Genomic DNA, 22,250 nt, shown 5'->3' on the forward strand with positions numbered 1-22,250 from the left:
TGTAAAAGTAGCCAGTCATGTTCTGGCTACTTTGTTTGAGAATGAACCTTGGCTTCTGTTGGAGATCATGCCCCTTTGAACTGTGTGAAACTTGAAACTCTGCACTTGGGCTTGCAAAGCATGATTCTGTAATGGAACATGGTCTCATACCAGCTCATTTCATTTGCCTCGGCTGATTGTTACTTTCCCCTTCACACTTGAGTGACAACCCATCTCCATAGCAAGTCTGAACTGGGACTGTTGCCTCAGATGTATATTTGAATTGAAATCCTAAGAAAATATTTGCCTACAATAAGAGTTTGATATGCATTTGAGTCTAAGAAACCATTTGGCATATCTTGCAGAGTTTTAGGATCATGTCAAAATCTAATGCCAGCCCATTTTAACTTGGTATTAGGTTTTGTTGTGAAATGCTCACACAGTATTAGCATGCTGTGTTTCTTTTGTAATTCATCAACTATCTCTCTATCCATGTATACATATCATTTCGTTTATGTTCTATTATGTTGCATATATTAGCTTATTATATGTATATGGGGGTTATATTTCACAGTAATTAACTTCTAAATTATGAAACTTGAAAACTTTGACCAAGATCTAGATTTTGAGGCCAAAACTAAATCAAAGTAATAATAAGGCAATAAAAAGCTGACTTCACCCCTATCTTTGCACATGGGTGTATGATTTTTAATTCTATCACAGTATGAATGAATGCCCACAAGGCTGAAACCTCATCGCTCATCATCTAGACCAGTTCTATAAAGTGAAACACTAAAATATGACGTGTGATACTTTAGTTGGAGGTAACAACTGGCTCTGATACCAGAACCTGTCTTTTTAGACTTGGAGAAAGTAGAGCTAGTTGAATCGGAAGCTGCTTGAGAGGCTGTTGTTAACTTCTTAGTTCATCAGGCTTTACTCTTCAAGACTACTGTGTGTTTCCTACCAGGATGTCCAGTTTTCTACCTTCCTGCTCAGCTTTGCTGACTTACATGGGGACTCCTCCCTTATCTTGCAGCCCAGTTTAATATTCATTCTGGGGATTTGTGCTTATCCATGCTCAGTAAACTCATGGTTCATTCTTCAAGAGATAAAAATTTGAGAAAATTTCCCTGGGAATTTCTAATTCAGGAAGGTGGTGTTTCCAGATTTCGAATGCATTGCATTTCCAGAGGGTACTTAACTTTTAAAATGTTAAGAATGTTTTACCTCTACCAGATCAAGTCCTCTAGACTTTCATTTTCTCTTTTCATATATTTGTATTGATTTCAGAGAGAGGAAGATAGAGACATCAATGATAAGAGAGAATCATTGATCGGCTGCCTCCCCTACTGGGGGTTGACCCCATACCTCGGCATGTGCCCTGCCGGGAATCGAACCTCTTGATTCCTTGGTCAACACTCAGCCACTGAGCCAGGCCAAATGGTGATATAACTGAGATTTCCTCCTGTGATATTTCTCTCAGGAAGAGGGCAGTACCAGTGCATTCTGTCTGTGGCCTTCTGCAGCTAATGACTGAGTTTATTGTTCTGATGGTGGGGATTATCCCCATTCCCTTTCCAATTGGCAGAATTATTTGCTGGATCATAAGATATATAATTTTGAAGAGCTGGGCCTAGCCAGCGGTCACTTATTTTTCATCTCCATGAAGCCAACTTTTATTTTAATACCAAACATTCACATTTAAATGCAGGCACGTGAGTAAACAAACCAGACTTGCCTTTATTTTAAGCCTCTTTCATGTTTCAAGGATATTTCCCTCCTGACCACATAAGAGGACCCTGGATACGCACCTCCTACAAACCTCCCACCCCGCCTTCATTTATCTACTTAAGTTCAAAGTAGCTGAGCACGGGAGTGGCGTGCTTCTTCCCATGCACATAGCCAGCAAATCTTCTAATCCTAGATTCCCAATCCTGTCACCTACCTAAATTTCACACTTTGAGCTTTCTTCAATGAGACCTTAAATTCTTGATCTTGGTGGAAATATTGAACCCCCACTGGCACCAGCATTAGACCTTAGCTTTGGGTTTACCTGGTGCAGCCCTTCTCAAAGCAAACGCCCTTGGACTGCTCAGCCGGTCTCTGCCCACTTCTTACTCGGACACAAGGGGCTGGCAAGCTGGCCAGCACCAGGCAGCTGGGATGGAAAGGAGCCTTTGCCTTCTGAAGGCTGCTGTCTCGGGCTAATGGTATCCTCAGCTTAAACTGGTACCTGTGACTTTTTCACTTTTCTTCCTTCCTTGCAGGCCCAGAATTGCCTCACTAAGCTGTACAAACTAGATAGGATGCAATTCCGACAAACCATGAGGGACTATGTGAACAAGGACTCCCTCAATAATGTAGTGGACTTCTTGCATGCTTTGCTAGGATTTTGTATGGAACCGGTCACTGACAGTAAGTAAAGCTGAACCAATATGTGGAGTATAGTAGTCGATCAATTTATAATGAAGAGATATTTGATGGATTTAGAAAATATTGTTTCTCTGTAGAAAATGTGGAATAATGTATGTTATCAAAGCTGTTTTAAGCCAAGCACATTACAAACAAAAACAAAAAGAAGAAAGAAAGAGAAAACAGTGGGAGTTGTGGTTGAGACTGTAAGAGAAATCTTGATTACAAACTTTTTAAACAATCTTTTTTAAGTTATTGTATATAGAAACTATAAGCATAGACTAAACCATTTGTTTCTAATGTAAAATCTAGATATTATCCCTTGTACATTGACACAGAAGAGAGAGGTTGATAATAAAATTGTATTACTTGAAGGCGATGAATTCCTCCTGGGATTCTTGAGAAATGGACGTGTCTCACAGTGAATGGGCCAGCCAGACACACAGGGCCCCATCTAGTCAGTCTTGGAGCTGCACACACTCTGCCCCTACAGTCCACAGTCCATAGTCCACAGGTGGCTCGAAAGCCATGAGGAACTTTCTGGCAGCCCCCAAATACCTGATGTTACCCTACAAAAGGTCCATGGATTCATGAAAAACTGGCATAAAATGCCACAGAGGGTGAGGGCCTCAGTTCACTGGCATTTCACGTTTCAATGAATTAGAAAGGGGTGCCTGTGAGGGAGGTTGTAGATTTTCCTTCTCTGTCCAAAGAGTCTCTGGGAGCAAGATGCTGCTGGAATTTCTTTGCAACTCTTGGCAGGACTCAGTCCCTACCTGTGTGAATGCCTCCCCAGGACCCTCCTGGCCTCTTCCCTCCCCTGCCCCACTCACCTGTTGGCCTCACCTCACTCTACTTCTTACAAACCTAGCGATTTCCACTGAGAGCCAGTATTCTGCACCACCTACAAGACTGATCTGATTAATTTCTCCTCCAATGAGGGACACTTTAGTAGATCTTTTTTTTTTAGTAGATTATTTTTTTGAATGGTCACCAATTTAAAAACTACTCTAGATCTAAGTTTTTCTTAGGATCAACAGCTGTTTCTCTTTTCTTTGCTGAGATTTATCAATTAAAGCACTCCATAAAGCAATGGAATATCCTACATAATAAAATAATAATATGCAAATTGTCCCCTGGACTGGGAGTTTGACCAGGAGTTCGACCAGGAGTTTGAAAAGAGGGCTGTGCAGGCTGGCCAACCACCCATGGCTCCTCCCCACCGGCTGGCCCGGCCTGATCGGCTCTGATCAGGCCAGGTCAGATGGACCCCACCCATGCACGAATGTGTGCACCGGGCCTCTAGTGTCATAATAAAGACTCTGAAAGAGACTATGAATTGTTTATCTCCAAGTCCATGGAAAGGTTACTAAACCAGGAGTGTCTTTAATCCTCTGTTTCGGTATTCTGTGTACCCTTCCTTAATTCCTGGGTGCCCAGTACTTCTTTAAACTGTGTGGCTTGATGGAAACTGCCTTTAATTGGCTCCTTTGCATTCCAGACAAGGCTGGTTTTGGAAATAACTTCACCACAGTGGACAACAAATCCACAGCCCAAAATGTGGAAGGCATTATCGTCAGTGCTATGTTTAAGGCCCTCATCACACGCTGCGCTTCAACCACACATGAACTGCACAGCTCTGAGAATCTGGTGAGAAGCTCACCTTTCCTTCCCACAGGAAATCTTTGTCTCTATCAGGGAAAAGTTCTCATGTAGAGAAGAAACACTGCATTTCTTCACTCCTACAAATCATGAGAAAAAGAAGTTGAAGTCTAAAATACCTGCTTTTCTAATGTTACCAGGAACTCACGGTGGAGCCTCAGCAACACATTTACCTGTTACTCATCATCCTGGCTGTAACCAGATTTCTCTCCCTCCTTGTCTCAGGGCTTCTGTGGTGGTTGGTGTAATAGTTGCAAAATACTTTGAGCCCTTCAGAAAGAAGGTGCTGGAGCGCAGCATGTTAGCTCATGAAATATTAAAAAATGTTATACCAAGCATCTTTTAAAATTATACTCACTTTAAAAATTAATGCAAGTATGCTGCTGAAATAGTTGGGTTTTTCTAATTGGGGGCTGTATTCTTTTAGCTACTCTTCATAAATGACTGTGTTAATTAAGCCACTGAAGCCACAAGTAGAGCAAGCCAGACTGTAAAAGGTTAATGCTTAATTACTACACAGGAGATTGTGTACTGAAATGTACATCCAGGCCAATAGATGTGAAGGGAAGAGATGAACTCAGGTTCATTACTGGGGAGTAAAAGAGTTTCTCTGTTTTGCCAATTCGTTACATATTATGACTCCTAATGCAGAAATCAGTCCGTTTACATGTGTGGCCACTATCTGAGGAATTTACTTAAGATATTCTAAACAATTGAAACTATTCACTTATCTGGAGATAAACAGAATAAAACCCCAAACCAAAGGGAATTTAATTTTCCTGGTTGTCAAAGCCACCCCAGCAAGATCCTAGGAACTTGAGAATAATATGGACACCATCTACACATTCAATTTGGTCAAAGAAAGAAGTTGTTTGACAAGTTGATTATAATACATGTGAGCTCTTACACATCTTAGTGTAGCATGCATTGTGACATCATGTATGGAAGAAATACTGCATTTCTTAATTTTCTGTAAATCATCTTCAATTTGACTTGGAACCACTCTTCCCCTAGAATGGCTGGAAGTTGAAGCTCAGTCATTCTTGGCTTCCTCCACTTCGCAGAGCAGTGCAAGTCTTAGGTGGGACCTAGGGCCTGGGAGGCTCCATGGGTTCCAGTCATTGGTTCACACCAGCTATTTCACTAGTGCTTTTGCTGCATGCACTCTGGAGAGTTTGGAACCTTGCTTCTTGGGCCTTGCCCCTTCCATGGAATAGCTGCCAAAGAGCAGAGTGAGGGCACAGGGCCTTGCTGCCCACAGTACTGAAAGGACAGTCTCCACGTTTTCCTTAATAGCTATTCCTGCTGCTTTTTCAAAGATCATGGGCATAATTGTCCCACTGGTCTTAGGTTTTAAAACTCAAAACTATCAAGGTAAGTGTTTTTTTAGGCTTTTATGTTCTGCTTTGCCATGAATATTTCCTAAGACAAAAAAAAATACAATGACAGACTTCTTAAAGAAGGAAGAGAGGGGGAAATGCTGAGTGCAAAGCTTAATCCCCTCCCCCAAAAATGCTGCATGTATTTTTAAATATTGAATTACCAGTATATTGGTTTTAATAGCCCTGCATCATCTTAAGTTCGTAGTCAAGTTCACGTTCAAATGAGGTGCAACATACATGTTATTTGTTGAATCTTTCCAGCAAAATGCATCATCCTTGAATGTTAGACTCTGTCAGAAGTGTATAGAGGACTTAAACAATTTTATCACAATGATGTAGAAAATTTGGAGAAGCTCAACAGGGACTGAAACCTCTAGTATAAACAAAATTCTGATTGCATTTTGTTTTTGCGGGCATCTCTTCAGAGGTCACAATTAAGAGAACAAAATTAAAGCTTGGGAATCCAGTGGTTAAAAGTATAAATCAGTGTCTTTCTAATGATACAGCCAACTTTCTGAATATGAAGCATGATAACCATTCTTTTGCACACTAGAAGGACATGCAAGGTTCCTAGTAATGTAGCCATAGGAACAAGGGAGAGGAGGTTTACCATCGATTTTATCATAGGAAATTGTCTTCCCTTACGATCCCAGTGCTCATCTAAGCCCAAAGAATTACCCCCTCCCCGCTTCCTATGAAAACTATACACTCACACAACTACCTTTCCTCACACTTTCCTTCTTGCTTCCAAATAGGGGCTGTATTGTGACATCCGTCAGCTGGTCCAATTTATCAAAGAGGCTCATGGGAATGTCTTCAGGAGAGTGGCCCTCAGTGCTTTACTTGACAGTGCGGAGAAGTTGGCACCAGGGAAAAGGGTGGAGGAGAATGAGCCAGAATCTAAGCCTGTAGGCAGTAAAAGGTTGGAAGCTTGAGCTCTCTGAATATTAGTGTTTGCCTGTGTCTGTAGAATATAATCTTCTGTTGCATGTCCATGTGGTTCCCGACACCATGTATAACTCCAGTGCAGAGTTACTTTGCATAAATGGAATCACTGATGGCTTAGAAAAGGAATGAGTTTACCATCAAATAAGTCCTGTCTCTGTATGAAGCAGAGCTCAGTTGATCCCAAACTTCCATGCACTTGAACTGCACTTCATAGCTCTTACTTACGTATTTAATCTGTGTTTCATTTCTTTTAGAGATAATATAAATTTTTGTTCAGGAAGAAAAAGCAATTACTGCTACCATATCATCCTCTTCAGTTAAATGATATTTTTAACACATCAAAAGATGAATTGCTAAACAGAATTCTGCTGTTTTTATTTCTAATAAACATACATTTATTGTATGCCTATTTTATGAAAAATGCTACTTACAAAGATTAAAAGAAAATCCTAAACTTAAAATCCTGCCTGCAGTTAATGATTCTGTTAGCAATAGTGGAATTCTTAGGCAATAGGTAGCTGGGTCATGAGTCAAATGGTAAGATATAAATTCCATACCAACATAGATTCTGTTGACATGGGGTTTGCAAGCCATATAGTTGTCTAGAGTGGAGTGTTGTGAAGTATACGAGATACTGAGAAGTGGTGTCCTGCTCTGTTGTGATTGGTGGAATGCACCATTTGCATAGGTCAGAGGCAGGAAGCGTTGTGGATAAAGGCCAAGTGTCCTCTGCACCTGAAGAATGTCGCAGCTTCATATCTGGTCGACCCTCACAGACTCCAGAGCAGTAAGTAGCATTGGTTTTGTGTCCAATGTAGTGGGCTGAGCACTTCCCAATGGAAGAAATTTTATTTTCCAAACTGCTATTGTTGATGTTGGTGTTGTTTTTTTAAACTTTGCCTTGCTTCTGCCCTTTACTTTTCATTCCCAAAGCGATTCATCTCTACAGAATCAAATCATAAATAATCAACCTCATGCCTATAGGAAGCCTCTGATATTAGTTTATCTCTACTTTTCATAATGGCAAAATGAAAAGCATCTTGAAATTAGTGTCCCCAGAAAATATGAAGATTACTGTAGACATTAAATAAACAGCCTAGGCTCATTTGCATTAATTCTTTTGGTTTTTTTAAATCCTCATCTGAGGACAGTTTCATTGCTTTTTAGAGAGAGGGGGAGGGAGGGAGGGAGTAAGAGAGAGAGAGGAAGATAAAAGGAGAGAGAGAGAGAGAGAGAGAGAGAGAGAGAGAGAGAGAGAGAGAGAGAGGTAAGAGAGAGAAAGAGAGAGATGTAAGAGAGAAACAGATTGGCTGCCTCCCCCATGTTCCCCAACCAGGGCTGGGGATCGAATACCACAACCCAAGCATGTGCCCTGACCAGGAATTGAGCCCATGACTTTTCTGTATGGGACAATGCTCCCACCAACTGAGCCACACTGGCCAGGGCACATTAATTCTTCTTTTGAGGACTGCTTGCACAAGTGGCATAATCAAAATTTAAAATGTGTACATCCTTTTAGGTACATCATTTTACTTCCCAGAACCCTGACTTACTATTAAATAATTATCCTTCCAGAAATTCTGCAGGTAGTGTATCTTTTATGGTATCCTCTCTCCATAGTCAAGAATATTAGTCATCAAATAGGACCTTGGTAATAATCTACTGTAAGCAAACAAAACCTTTAAAGGATAAAAAGCCCTCACAGTTGTGATAGCCCTTGAAAAATCTTAGAGACTCCCCTAAATGGGTAGAGAAATGTGAGAAGTAAATTAACTCTATAGGCCCAGGGACTATGTGAGTTTTTGCCTACCAGGATAGCCCCAATGCCTAGATGGTGTTTGGCACATTGTAGGCACTTAATATATATTTGAATGAATAAATTACAAGCAATCAATGAAAAGATAAACTTGACAGATTACCCTTAAACCTTTGTTTTCTTTAACTTTTTCAAAATTGAGGTTTAGTTTTTTCTTTAAGGAAGTCTTCAAGGAAATGGTAAAAATCCAAATGTAAGCTCTAGGAAAAAAGAAAAATTAATGTGAAAAGCAAAGGTCTGTAGCTGAATAGCCACAAGACTAGTTAAAAATCCTTATACACAGAATCTCTGAAAAAGCAGGACTTTTTTCCAAAATTATTCTAGCAATTATTGAGCTAATCTGATAAGAATTATCTAATAGTAAATCGAATTAAAAAATAAAACCATTTATCTTCCTAGGTAATTTAGTTTTGTAGACTACAAAATATTCTCTTTCTTCAGTATTCTGTAAACCCCACCTAATTTCTCAGCATTTAGCACCTCTCTTCTTTCCCCTCAAATGAAGATACATGTTTTACTAGGCCTCTACATAAAAATTTCCACTTGAAGGGATGTCATAGAATGTCAGATATAGAACTTTCCCCTGACCTGAGTTGGCCCAGGAGATGGGCATGCCAAATGTCTTCTGTGTAGCATTGGAGAAAGATGGGTAGATGGATGAGTCTGGCTCCTCTTTTATCTTCTCCTTCTCTCTCCTCCCTTTCCCTCCCCTTCTTACCTTTTCTTCTCCTTCTCCCTCCTTAAATAAATCACTTTAACTGAGTAATATAAAAAGCAGTTTCATATGCTCTTTTCTCTGAAACTACTTATTGATACACACTCATTGAACAAAGCTGATGTAGCATTTATTGAGAAAGCTGATAAATTACAACCTCCATGAATGTTTTCCCACTCAGATCATGTAGTCATGTATCGCACATTCCCCAAAGGTAAGAAATGCTTCATGCACTGTGATCATTTTATAAAAATAACTGAGAAGTCAAATTCAAAAACATTGATTTGATACCATATTTGATAAACAGATTACCCTGGTTTAAAATAAGAATAAAAATCATACCATAATTGATAAACAGATTTCCCTGGTTTAAAATAAGAATAAAAGGTATTTAGTTCTCTGATGAGATTTTGAATGACAAAATATGGATCCCCATTAAATATCTCTAGAAAATCATTGCTTTACACAGTATTGTCAAGTTTGGGGTAGATTCCAAATTTAACTCCAAAGCTTTTAAGCCTTGAGTCACATGAACAACTTTTTATCATGTTACTAGGCATTTTCTATAACCTTCTCTTTCCACATTACTAAAGTCATATATGTTGTTCAAATTAATGAATGTGGAAAACACAGAAAAGCATAGAGAAAAATAGTTTTAAAACCAGAATACCATCAACTGGAGACAATTAATGTAAACTTTTGGTATGTTTTGTTGGGTACATTTTTTAGCATATATACACATAAGCTCATACTCATATACATGCATACATGTGTACTTTTTAAATTATTATTAACCTGGTCTTATCCTGTCTAATTTATTTGATCATTGTTTTAACTTTTCACTATATCTTCAACATTTTTCATATCAATAATTTTCTAAAATAGGATTTTAATGTCTATGGAGCATGTCATTATATGGAAATCCCATAATTTATTTTAACTGTATCCCTAGAGTTGAACATTTAGATTATTTTCAGTTTTTCAGTGTTGATCAATAATACCTCAGTGAGCATTTGATCCTCTTTTATGTTAGCATGTTGTCCCATCATTTCCTTGTGATAACTTCCTGGAAGTTGAATTTTTCGGTCATGGGTGTAGATATAGGCTTTGTATAACCAAATTACCTTCCAGAAAATTTTAATCATTGTAAGGCATTGCTGGCAGTATGATAGTAACCATTGCTTTCCTTTTTACCCCCAAAATGTTTGCCAACTTGATGAGTGAAAATGGGGATCTCATTTTAACTATCTTCTTTTAAAATTCCTAATGAGATTAAAGTCTGCATAAAATTGGCCACTTGTCTCTTTTCTCTTGTGAAATGCCCTACTTAAAAATCTCTTTGAAGATGTTCCCATTTGTTTTATTGTATGGGACTAATGTTTTTACTTTTTTAAAAAATTGATTTCAGAGAGAGGAAGGTAGGGGGAGAGAGGTATAAAAACATAAATGATGAGAGAGAATCATTGAAGGGCCCTGACCAGGAATCAAACCATGACCTCCTGGTTCATGGGTTGATGCTCAACCACTGAACCACATCAGCTGCAGCAAATATTTTTACTTTTAAACCTTACTTAAGTTTCTTTGACTAAAGTAAGCCAAATAATTTGGCATTCTGAAAATAATTTAGTGAACAATTGTTGAATGATTCATCCCTTGGGTGTGGTGATTACATTTCATTTATTCAAGTACTTTTTGTGAGTTTTTTAATGTCAAGAATTATACTAAACTGGAGTGGGGGTGGGGAGTAAGATACAATTGTGCACATGCCTGAGGGAACTTCCAAAAGCGGTTAAATATTTACTGTCACTGTAAGTGCTGTTGCTATTATGACTCACACCTGCAGACTAATACCTGCAATAAAATTTAGTCTTTTTATTAAGGCTGAAAAAAAAAGTCATTTCAATTTGACATCTGAGACATGACTGTTTTCAGGAAGAATTCAGAGAGTCAACCTTGGTCTTCCTCCTTCCACTCCCACTCTTTCCACATCCCAGCCCTTCAGAGATAAATCCTGCATGAGTTGCCTGTGTGCCATTGGCAGGGGGTTGAAAGAAATTTAAGAGAATTTCACAGTGTATCACATATTTAATTCTCGCCTCTGCTTGCTTTCAGCGATGAACAAATGCAAGGGGGCAACCTGGGGCGGAAGGATTTCTGGCGCAAGATGTTCAAATCCCAGAGTGCAGCCAGTGACACCAGCAGCCAGTCTGAGCAGGACACTTCGGAGTGCACCACTGCCCACTCAGGGAACACCTCTGACCGACGCGCCCGCTCACGGTCCCGAAGAATTTCCCTTCGGAAGAAGCTGAAACTCCCCATAGGTAAAAGTATGTCTGTATTTATTTATGGATTCTCTTATTCCATGTCACGCCCGCAAACAAACTCATAATCAAAACAGAGCAACGCATGATAGGATGCAGAAAGGGAAAGCCTTCAAGTGAAAGGCCAAAACTGACTGCATTCATTTACTCATTTAAACACACACACACACACACACACACACACACACACACACACACACACAGATATTTCTCAAACTCCTACTATGTGTTTCTACAGGGTGCAAACATTATGTTGGGCATCAGGTATTAAACGGTAAGCAAAATTACACAGCGCCCCATTTTGCAGAACTTGCAATCTAGCAGGGGTGACAGATAATCATGTAACTGAATATAGTGGCAAACTGTGGATTTTATAAAGGAAATATACACAAGGCATCAAATGCATGCAACAATAAGACCTGGCCTTAAAGGGAGAAAGGACAGGAATCACAGAAGGTTTCTTAGAGGAAGATCTTTTATTTCTTTTTCTTTAAAAACAAATTTTATATATATATATATATATATATATATATATATATTATATATATAATATTTTTTATTGATTTCAGGGAGGAAAGGATAGGGAGAGAGAGAGAGATAGAAACATCAATGTTGAGAGAGAATCATTGATCGGCTGCCTCCTGCACAGCCCCCACTGGGGATGGAACTCACAACCTGGGCATGTGCCCTTGACCAGAATCGAACCTGGGACCCTTCAGTCTGCAAGCCAACGCTCTATCCACTGAGCAAAACTAGCTGGGACTGGAGGAAGATCTTAAGGGAAGGAGGAAGGAGAGCACTCTAGGTCAGGGGTGGGCAAACTTTTTGACTCGAGGGCCACAATGGGTTCTTAAACTGGACCGGAGGGCCGGAACAAAAGCATGGATGGAGTGTTTGTGTGAACTAATATAAATTCAAAGTAAACATCATTACATAAAAGGGTACAGTCTTTTTTTTTTTTTTTAGTTTTATTCATTTCAAACGGGCTGGATCCGGCCCGCGGGCCGTAGTTTGCCCACGGCTGCAGGTGGTAGCCATAAAATATGCAAAAATATTAGGAGGGAGAGAAATGGAAGAGCTGAGCCTAGGAGAAGAGGGGCTGCATGACTATGGTAGAGTGACAGGGGCCAGAGCATGCAGGCCAGTTTGACTCTCTACCCTAAACCCTCCATAGCCCAGGTAGGATGGTGAATAGTAGTAACATGAGCAGGTAAACTTTTTCTAAAAGATCACAGCATGGAAAGCAGTTGGAGGGAGCCCGAGTGGATAAGAGAGAGTGTGGCTCAGGTATGAGGACTGGGTATTCACCATGTAGACAGAGATAAGTGGTCAGGTTTGAGAAGTACTAAAGGGAAAATCAATGGGACTTACTGGAAGATATGAAAGTTGTCAAGGAGAACGGAATATATTATGGTTTAATTCACCTAGGAGGCTTAGGTTCTTTTAGTCCTGGTCTTACTTATTCGTGTAATTTTATAGTCCAACTCTGACCATTTAGATTCAAAGCATGTACATTAAAAACAATTTCCTTTCACTTCTATTTATATCAAGCCATTCAATTTTCATTGCTTGTTGGGTACATGCTGGCATTTCTGTTTTAATCCATTTGGGAGAAAATGCTATAATAGTCTGATTTTTTAAAAAATTATTAAATAGGGAACTGGCTGAAGCGATCCTCCCTCTCAGGCCTGGCGGATGGCGTGGAGGACCTCCTGGACATCAGCTCTGTGGACCGCCTGTCTTTCATCAGGCAGAGCTCCAAGGTAAACAGGACATTACTTCTGTGGGAGGATGTTGGAGTCGCTGATGAAAAATGGTTACGGCTGAGAAATGCTAAACACCTGGAGGGGCCAAAGAACATTGAAGAAACTCTTTAAGTTGAACAAATTTAGGAAACTTAGTTAGATGAGCAATGAAAACTAAGATGTCTTTAAAATATATATACATATATACTTATTAAATAATATATATGTATATATATTTTTTAAATCCTCACCCAAGGATTTTTTTCCATTGATTTTTAGAGAGAGTGGAAGAGAGAGGGAAAGACAGAAATATCAATGTAAGAGAAACACATAAATTGGTTGCATGAGCCCTGATCAGGGTCTGGGGCCGGGGAGGAGCCTGCAACCGAGGTATGTGCCCTTGACCAGAATCGAACCCGGACTCTTCAGTACACAGGTTGACACTCTATCCACTGAGCCAAACCAGCTAGGGCTAAGATGTCTTAATAGTAGACATTATAAAGGAAAAGTGTGGCAAAATTTTTATATAAAATTATAATGCAGATATAGGTGTATGTGTGTGTGTTACTTCCTAGCTGTATTAACTTTGAACACCCATGTAAAATTCCTAATATCTCAAGTTCCTTTCCAAGAATACAGTAATTCTATAGTGATTACACACACACACACACACACACACACACACACACTATTTATTCTTCTTCCACTACTTTTTGCATCAGCTGAACCATTCTCCCTATTGAAAAAGATAAAGAAACTCAGGATGACTTTTCCCATTAAGTGCTTCTTCATAATACTGTTACGTAATGTAGTAGCATGTGATTTGGAACAGGTAATAATTCTCAGGGAAATCCATTTCTTATAAGAGTTTTTCTTATGAATGATTCATAGCCCGACCACTGAGACTTTTAGCTTATGATCAGTTGTATTTTTATAGAGAAATTATTTGCTTACATGCTTCCTTCTTTGAATCTTACTAAAACCAGGTTTCTTCAATCTCTTGTAAAAGTAATATTTTGAAATTATATAAAGAATATAGCAACATTATAAGACATTTAGAAGATATATTTATAATTCACATTTCACATTCTTTATGCTAAAATATTGGCCAGGGATTTGAGAGTTTATGAGGCCCATAGCCTCCTTCCTTTGTTGGAAATTTTGATTATTGTTGGCTTAAGGGCAAGATTGAGAATACATCTTAATTCTTAGAAGAACCCATGTTATTGCATTTTAACTACAGTGTACTTTATAAACAAATTTATACTGGTTCTTCTATGGAGATTTGAAATCTCTATTCTGCTTTCTTTCTGGTCTGATTCTCAATTGTGGTGGTGTTATTTGTAAAGAAAGAAGATGGCTTTCTGTTCCTGGTTTTCAGTTTGAATTTAATAAAAATTGAACTCTAGGAATACCTCAATTTTTTTACTAAATTATTTTCATAGTGTCTGATTATTTTACTTTCAATCTATGACCGGGATCTTTCTTCAAATTATAGTTACAAAGTATGACTAACCAGATGTGGAAGTCAGAAGTAACCTTCATATTCTAAGCATCTTATTTTTCAAGACAAGGGTTAGAATATACACAAAGAATTGAACTTAGTCATCTGGCTACTTTCCTTTTCTTCTCAGGTCAAATTTACCAGTGCAGTGAAGCTCTCCGAAGGCGGGCCTGGGAGTGGAATGGAAAATGGAAGAGATGAAGAGGAGAATTTCTTCAAGCGTCTTGGTAAGTGTTATGCAGCCTAAGAATTATATTCAGCCCAGCCTGCATGGTTCAGTGGTTGAGCATTGACCTATGAACCAGGAGGTCATGGTTAGATTCCCTGTCAGAGCTTATGCCTAGGTTTCTGGCTCAATCCCCGGTGTGGGGCGTGCAGGAGGCAGTCAATAGATAATTGTCTCTCATCATTGATGTTTCTATCTCTCTCTCCTTCTCCTTTCTTCTCTGAAATCATAAGAAATGAAATATGGGAAATTTTGATAATTATATTTTAATTGTATTCTGAGCCATTTTTGTACTTATGGAAATTTTCAAACATAGACCAAAAAGTTAAGAGAATGGTCCAACAGATCCTAAATATCCATCACCCACTTGCAATAATAATTAAATTTTTTCCCATATTTGCTTAATCTATCTTTTATGTTTTTTTAAATGTATTTTAAAACAAATCTCCGATACCATCCATACTTTTGCCTTTATGCTGAGGCAGCAGGCGGAGAGTGGGGCCACAGGTAGGAGGAATCAGGATATTCTTGACAGAAGAGGTGAGAAAACCATTTCTGGAAATCAGATCTGTGACTTCTCAGTGAGGACCAGGAGTTGATAACATCATAAATGAATGTCATGAGCATAAATTAAATCAAACTCTAAATCAGTGGGGGTAAGTTTTAGGTGTTGGAAGTATATTTCAGAATCCTGAGAAGGAGTGTATGCCTGATTTTAAAAATGATATTTAACATAATAACCTTATATAAGAAATTTATATATATATATTAGAAGCAGAAGAGTCATGAGATATTTAGGTTTTTAAAAAAGAATTTGGGGATAAAAATGATGCAAAACAATACTGTGTACTATTTTTTTCCTTAATGTGTGATCCCTTAGACTTTCTGTATCAAAATCGGTGGAATGTTTGTTAAAAATAAACATAGCCCTAGGGAACCAAAGTCTCTAGCGATGGAACCTGATATTTTGAATTTTAATAAGCTCCAGACTGATTCTTATTTGTAGGCAACTTAACTACGGAAAACTAAGAGGGGAGGGATCAGTGGTCCCCAAACCTCTCACCACAGTGTGTGGTCAGGCTGGCTGCATCGTTGTCATCTGGGTGTCTGTACAAAGCACATTCTTACCCTCTGCTTCCAGAGATTTGGAAGCTCTGGATCAGATTCAGGAACTTCCTAGATAATTCTGATGCTCAGATGGGTTTGGAAATCCTGGAGTTAAATTGCCAACCTCTAAGGTCCTTTACGACTGACTGTAATAGTCAGTGGTTCTTTGTAATTAACATATCAAAGTATTGCCCTTGATGTCAGTTTATGTAACATGTGTGAAATTGCACAGTGATTGAATCTTCCATAAAAATAGAAATGAGCTGTTGATTACAGGAAGAATTATTTTAAACATCCAAGAGTTCTCACAATATTAAAAAGGAGATCTGGTAGCAAAAAGTATTCAAAATTTTACTCATGTAAAACCCGTAAAACCTCACATTTACATTTACATATGCCATGTGCCACCAGACTCCCAAAAGTCAGGGTGTGTCCAAATAAGCATTAAAATAAAGAGGAGGGAGGCGGAGTTAGGGAGAATGTTTTCAGGCCAATACTACAGAAAACCCATTGTTGTCATTTTGAAGGTCTTTTTAAATCTGTGATTCTTCACACTCTTTCTCCTTCATTCCTCCACCACAGGTTGCCATAGTTTTGACGACCATCTGTCTTCCAACCAAGATGGTGGAAAAAGTAAAAACGTGGTGAATCTCGGAGCAATCCGACAAGGCATGAAGCGCTTTCAATTTCTGTTAAACTGCTGTGAGCCGGGGACCATTCCTGATGCATCCATCCTGGCAGCTGCCCTGGATCTTGTAAGTTGTTGGAAGAATTTGCTCATCTGGTTCCCCATTCCTATGAATTCTGCTAATGGAGGAAAGCATGACTCACTAATCCTGACCCCAACTGTGGGCTTAAGTTTTGTTTTGTTTCCTCAGCATTAGTGGCAAAAGGAGGAAGAGAGGTGGTAGTGAGGGAAGAAAAGAAAGGGGGGAAATCTTAATATGTTTTAGGAAATAGAATGTATAACATTATGATTAAAAGTATGTGAGGGCTTTTGGAATCAGACTGCCTGGGTTAAAATTGTGCTGGCATTTACTGGCTAAACCTCTGTAAAATAGAGTCAGAGTAATAATAATATTATAGCTATCTCCTAGGGCTGTTGTGAGGATTAAATGAGTAATTAGATATAAAGCCCTTAATAAAGGGCTTTACTGAATTACAGTACCTGCTCAATAAAGTGGGTCATTATTATTGTTATACTATTCTTAGTCTTATATCTGTCATGTATTAGCCCTTTAAACTATGAGTCTTGGTTTATCAACTGGTGGGAAAATATGAAGGAAGGTTCAATTTAAATTAATTGCACAAAAGTGCATTGAACATAGTGTGGTATTATATACACGTAAGGGATTAAAGAGTATAAAATGGATCTTGTTTAGAAAGTGTTTTTGTCAGGTAAACTAGGCCCAGATGTTGGCTTTGAACTCAGCTTTTCAACTTCCTTTATTTGTCTTCTGGTTTAATAAACTCTTCATATACTGCATAAATACTCAGAACAAAATACCAAGTAAACATCAAGAAATCTTTTATTTTCAATTAAAAAGTACTAAAGTAGACTTCTATTTTTTAAAAACACACATACAACCTTAAGCTTGCCTATTAAAATGATCCATTTTCCAGGTTTACAACACATGAATAAGTGACCACTGGCCACTCATACTGTACTTGGAAAATCATCCAAGCCTTATATAATCATCCCAACATAATGTAATCCATGATATCTTTTCTGTGACATTTGCAACTTTTGTTCCCAAGATCCTTAGTGATTGCAAGGTATATGGATTCACTTAAGCCTGGAATGCAAATACTATTGTCATCACCAAAAATGATGACTAATCATTATACATGATTTTTCAGTCAGTTTCCCATTCCTAGGTATTGGCCTTTTACAAATATATTTGTGAACTCCAAAATGTTCAGTATATAATGATGTATGCTGTGGTGACTAAAAGGTAGGATCACAGTGTCCAGGGGAGCTGAGCCTGGTGGCAGTTAAATAACAAAGATGCCTGCCTAAAGCTTGACATGACAAGAAACCAACCCCTTGTTTTGTAAGTGGGAGAGTGGTAACTAGCCTGTCACTCGTTTGATTCATGCATGGTTCTTCTTAATCACATCTGGACCTATTCCACAAGAAACAGATTTAAACAAATAAATGTAAAAAATTAATAAAAAAATATATAAACAATTGAATGTTTATAAAACAGGTGGGTACGTGAACAGCCAGTTCAGCAGAAAAACCAATAGCTAATAAGGTATGCCCCATTTTACTTAGAGTTAAGAAAGACTCATTACAATGTCCATAAATTCCTATTTTGCAACTGTCTGAGCTGCAATGATTAGAAAGTGTTGACTGGGTATAAAATACCAGACGCCACTACGTGGAGTTGGTAGCAGGGGAAGCAGCAGGATTTGATTGGGAACAGAAGGAAGTCTTAGAGTAACAGGTGATAGTGACAGAGCAATAATGGTGAGTGGAACACTCGTTGGCCCCTCCATCAATGGAGTAATTTTGGACAGAAAGTAGTCACAAAGCAGGGGCAGGTCTTAACATACCCATTATATCAAATGACTTGGGTAGTGGAATTAAAAAGCCTGGAGTCAGTATGGCTTATAAGCTACTCACCATATAATAATTAATTGACTCAACCAATGTCTATTGAGAGCTTCCTATGTGTTGCCAGATCTGTTGGTAGCTGTTAGTGATAACAGAACAAAATTCAAAAGAGAGCTTCACTTGCTTTCCACCTTTTCTTATGAAGATTATATTTGTTTAGTGACCTATTTCCCAGGCATCCTAATGGTCAGCATTCTAAAGTTGATAAACAAATGGTTAACATTTATTGTGTGCCTACTCTGTTTCCAAAGGGAAAAAACTAGGAGCTCAGAAAGACCAACTAACAGGCGAGGGCTACAAAGCCAGCAAGGGGTAGAGGCAGATCTGGAACCTGGGTCTGTCTTCACAGACCCTATATTTTCTACTCCCTCGTGTTCACTCTCTCATTTAAATATTGTATGAGATCACCATAGGAACTTAGTTTTAAACATGCAAAATAATAAATGCTTTCTATTTTTTGCCTGATAGTGTAAAAGTGATTAAGAAAGTAAAATGACTGGGGCTAGTTGAACAGCTGCTAAATACACAACAGCAATAACAGTTGTGCATAGCACTTCACAGGTGGTTTGAGCTGGAGGTGTTCCAAAGGTAGTGTTGTGTCTCTGTCTCAATCCGAAAGTCACAGCTACTTTGGAAGTTTTTAAAGGAATGAGCCATCAAATTTCTTCAGCAACTGCCCTTTAAGATTAAGAAAAATAATAATAAATCATATCATTTCAACATACAGAGGAAAAGTTGAGAGAAATATATAGGCACAGCTGGCCATACAAATTGGAAAACGATGGGGTAATCAATAACATTTGGACAACTATCAGTGCAGTAAGTAACTAATGACAGAGATAACAGATTGTCCTTCACTCATTGGAAAGGTCCAGGCCCCACACTTTCCGAGGTCCTGAGATAAAATCTCCACATCAATATTTATCATTCAATTAATTTATTGAATAGCTCTTTTTATTCACACATTTTTTCACTTGAGAGAATAAAAACCCCAAGAGCTGAGATGACTTTGCTCAAGGTCACATATGCCAGCCAGTGCTGAAACTATCAGCCTGTTTTCTGATTCTCTTCAGGGCTCTTCCAGCAATATCATATGCTTTCTCTGTTAAAAATTTACTTAAATGAATCAGAATGAGTCTCTCTTGATTCATTAAAAATATACTTACATGTATATGATCACTGTAATAAAAAAAAAAAGTTGTGAATGGCCTTTAATGATCCAAAAGCATTTGAATCTTCAAAAGAGTTTTCTTATGACATGGCTATAGATGAAGAATTTATACTAAGAAAAGGTAGATTTTCAACTTTAAAAATTCACATCACATATTCACCCTCTAAAGCTGTCATTTTAAACATTTTGGGGATGTAGATTTTTTTTTTTTTTAGAATTGAATGAAAGCTATGGAAAGCTTCCCAAGAGAAGTTCAGTTATAGACAAAATTTAGCTACAATCTCAGAAGGTTCCTGGACTCCCCCTCAGAGCTATTCTTGTAGCCAAAAATGTTAAGAACTCAATCTTAATTAATGCATTATCACTGAAAAAATGAGACTCTTTAGTCAAGTAATTGGAATGCTTTTATGAACATTTATTGATGATAAAGAAACTGAAGAGATAATTGCTTCTTCTGTGGAAAGCTTTAGGATTTATGTATGAAATGTTAGCGTGGGAGAAATGTGAAGCTGGTCACAAAGAGAGCAACACATTTGAGGATTTGAAAAATAACCCCAACAGAATCAATTATTACTTAGTCTCAGAACAGAGATTATTTTAAAAAGAATATTGATGAATACTTTGGTAATCAAGTCTCTTGGATGCTGAAATTTCATTCCCTCTCATCAAATGGCCTTATATCTGTTATTTCCAATTGCCATAATGCTTAGAGTTTCCAAGGAGAGAAGACGGGGGTTTCCAAGTGCAGGTACACTCTATTCCTGGCTGTAGTTTGACTCTTACCATTAAGTTAGGTTGAATCTCATAGAAAACTTAACATTTATTTTACTTCCCCCAAATAAAACCAACCCATTAGAGTCTCCTTTTTAACTTTCCTGTGGAACCTACCTTGGCCCTGCTTAACCTTCTCAATATTATAAATAAAATAAAAGGAGAAGAAATGGTAAGAAATAAAATAAAAGGAGCTTGATGTTTATAAGCAATGTCTTTTGAGCCTCAAAGTAAAGAGACGTTTTCTGATCATCCTAGATGCCAAAGTAGCTGCATCGAGTAGTGATGAGCTCTTTGTCACCAGACTGGTGAGGAGGCCAGTGTACAGGGGGCTCAAGAAGTGAGTCATTAATAAGTTCCTTCCATATCTGAGAATCTCTGATTCCCGGTCAAGCCCAAGGAGTATGCAGAGGTCAAAAGTCAGAATTCCAGAGGTCAGAATCAGTGAACATTTAAAGGAGTCCAGTGGTTTTCATTATCAGACACAGAGAGAAGCCAGGTAGAGCAGGTTGGTTGACTAAATGGGTTAGTGATGATGGTGATTATGGTAGTCATGGGTGTAGTGCTCTTGGTGGCAGCAATGGTGGCAAATGTTGTAGAAAATGACAAAAGTAACATTTTTATTATACTTGAAAGTTTATAAGGCGCCTTCGCTTTAATTATCTCATTTCTTTATGTAAGAGGAAAGGATGGAGCCAGGAAATGGGCCTAGACAAGGACACACTTAAATTTTGTTTCTCAAGTATAAAAAAGTGAAAGCATTGAAGTCACTTGTGAAATCTGAGAAGGGGACTAAAAGGAAGGGAAATGTAGCTGCATGTGCTGTGTGCTTGAATTAAAGTCGTATTCTGTGTTTACTGTCATTGGTACAGTTGTTCGTACTCCTTGATCCGGGTTAGGCGTTCCTCAGGATTACTCCTTCATGCGTGTCTTCTGCTAACTGTATTTTTAACTATTGTCTCCTCTGTATTTGGCTACGCTTAATATCTGATCTCATGGGCTTCCTTTTAAAATGTGATTTTCAATGTATTCATGGTTTTAGTCATATACATTTATATGTATAAATATAGATATAAGTACCTATAAAGCTACCTAGTAGATGGAAATATGCATATAGAAATAGAGATATATATGTAGATCTAAATGACCCAGATGGATACATTGAAGATAGATAGATGACAGATAGATACAATGCAGATGTAGAGGCAGATATAGATATCAATACAGATATAAACATAGATTCTGCCATTTCATAAGATAGGATTTGGGAGAGGATGGAAAAAAATGGATGTGTTCAGTTCATTATCATATTTTACTTCAACACTTTCCTCCATCTCTTTTATTGTCTGCTTTTGTTGGATGTTGCATTTATATTTCAAGTGCAGCTTAAACACAGTTTTTGCATTATGACATAATATTTATTTCACAAGTTTTCATTGTTTTGTTGGCTTAGTCATAAACTTAACTGTTAATTCTCAAGTTTGAAATTTTCTTCAAAATCAAAAAGGATTATTAAATGAAAGAAATACTAGAAATGTCACTGTTCAAAGTCTTGCTGATATGCAGGTTTTTTGTTTTAAACAACCCTCTTGTCATTATTGTTATGACAATTAAACTTAGGGATAATTGATTTGATTTTAAGTTTAGAACAGCTCTTTCTCATACTGTTTAGTATAAATGTAATAGATGGAACTATGAGGCATTGTTAAAAATATGTTTTAGAAAGCACTAATTTCATCTTTAGGCTTATATAATCTACAAGCACAGAAAAGAAAAACAGTTCAAACAAAAGGTATTTATGTCTGTTTTCTAGATATTTTAGGTCAATATTCTGTCCTTTTTTTATCCAGTTTAATATATAAAATGTA

General features: G+C 37.9%; 1 protein-coding gene across 1 annotated transcript in view; it reads left to right on the forward strand.

Annotated features, from left to right (window-relative positions):
• The window catches only part of UNC80 (unc-80 homolog, NALCN channel complex subunit), a 170,622-nt gene that overhangs the window by 42,596 nt on the left and 105,776 nt on the right, over positions 1-22,250 (forward strand). Inside the window, exons 15-22 of the mRNA XM_036319079.1 lie at positions 2,250-2,397; positions 3,896-4,044; positions 6,194-6,360; positions 7,075-7,173; positions 11,030-11,238; positions 12,895-13,001; positions 14,618-14,714; positions 16,403-16,575. Coding sequence (XP_036174972.1) covers positions 2,250-2,397; positions 3,896-4,044; positions 6,194-6,360; positions 7,075-7,173; positions 11,030-11,238; positions 12,895-13,001; positions 14,618-14,714; positions 16,403-16,575 — 1,149 coding nt within the window. The remainder of the gene's footprint in view (positions 1-2,249; positions 2,398-3,895; positions 4,045-6,193; positions 6,361-7,074; positions 7,174-11,029; positions 11,239-12,894; positions 13,002-14,617; positions 14,715-16,402; positions 16,576-22,250) is intronic.

Source organism: Myotis myotis, unplaced genomic scaffold (genome assembly GCF_014108235.1).
Source record: "Myotis myotis isolate mMyoMyo1 unplaced genomic scaffold, mMyoMyo1.p scaffold_m19_p_8, whole genome shotgun sequence".
Taxonomy (NCBI): Eukaryota; Metazoa; Chordata; class Mammalia; order Chiroptera; family Vespertilionidae; genus Myotis; species Myotis myotis.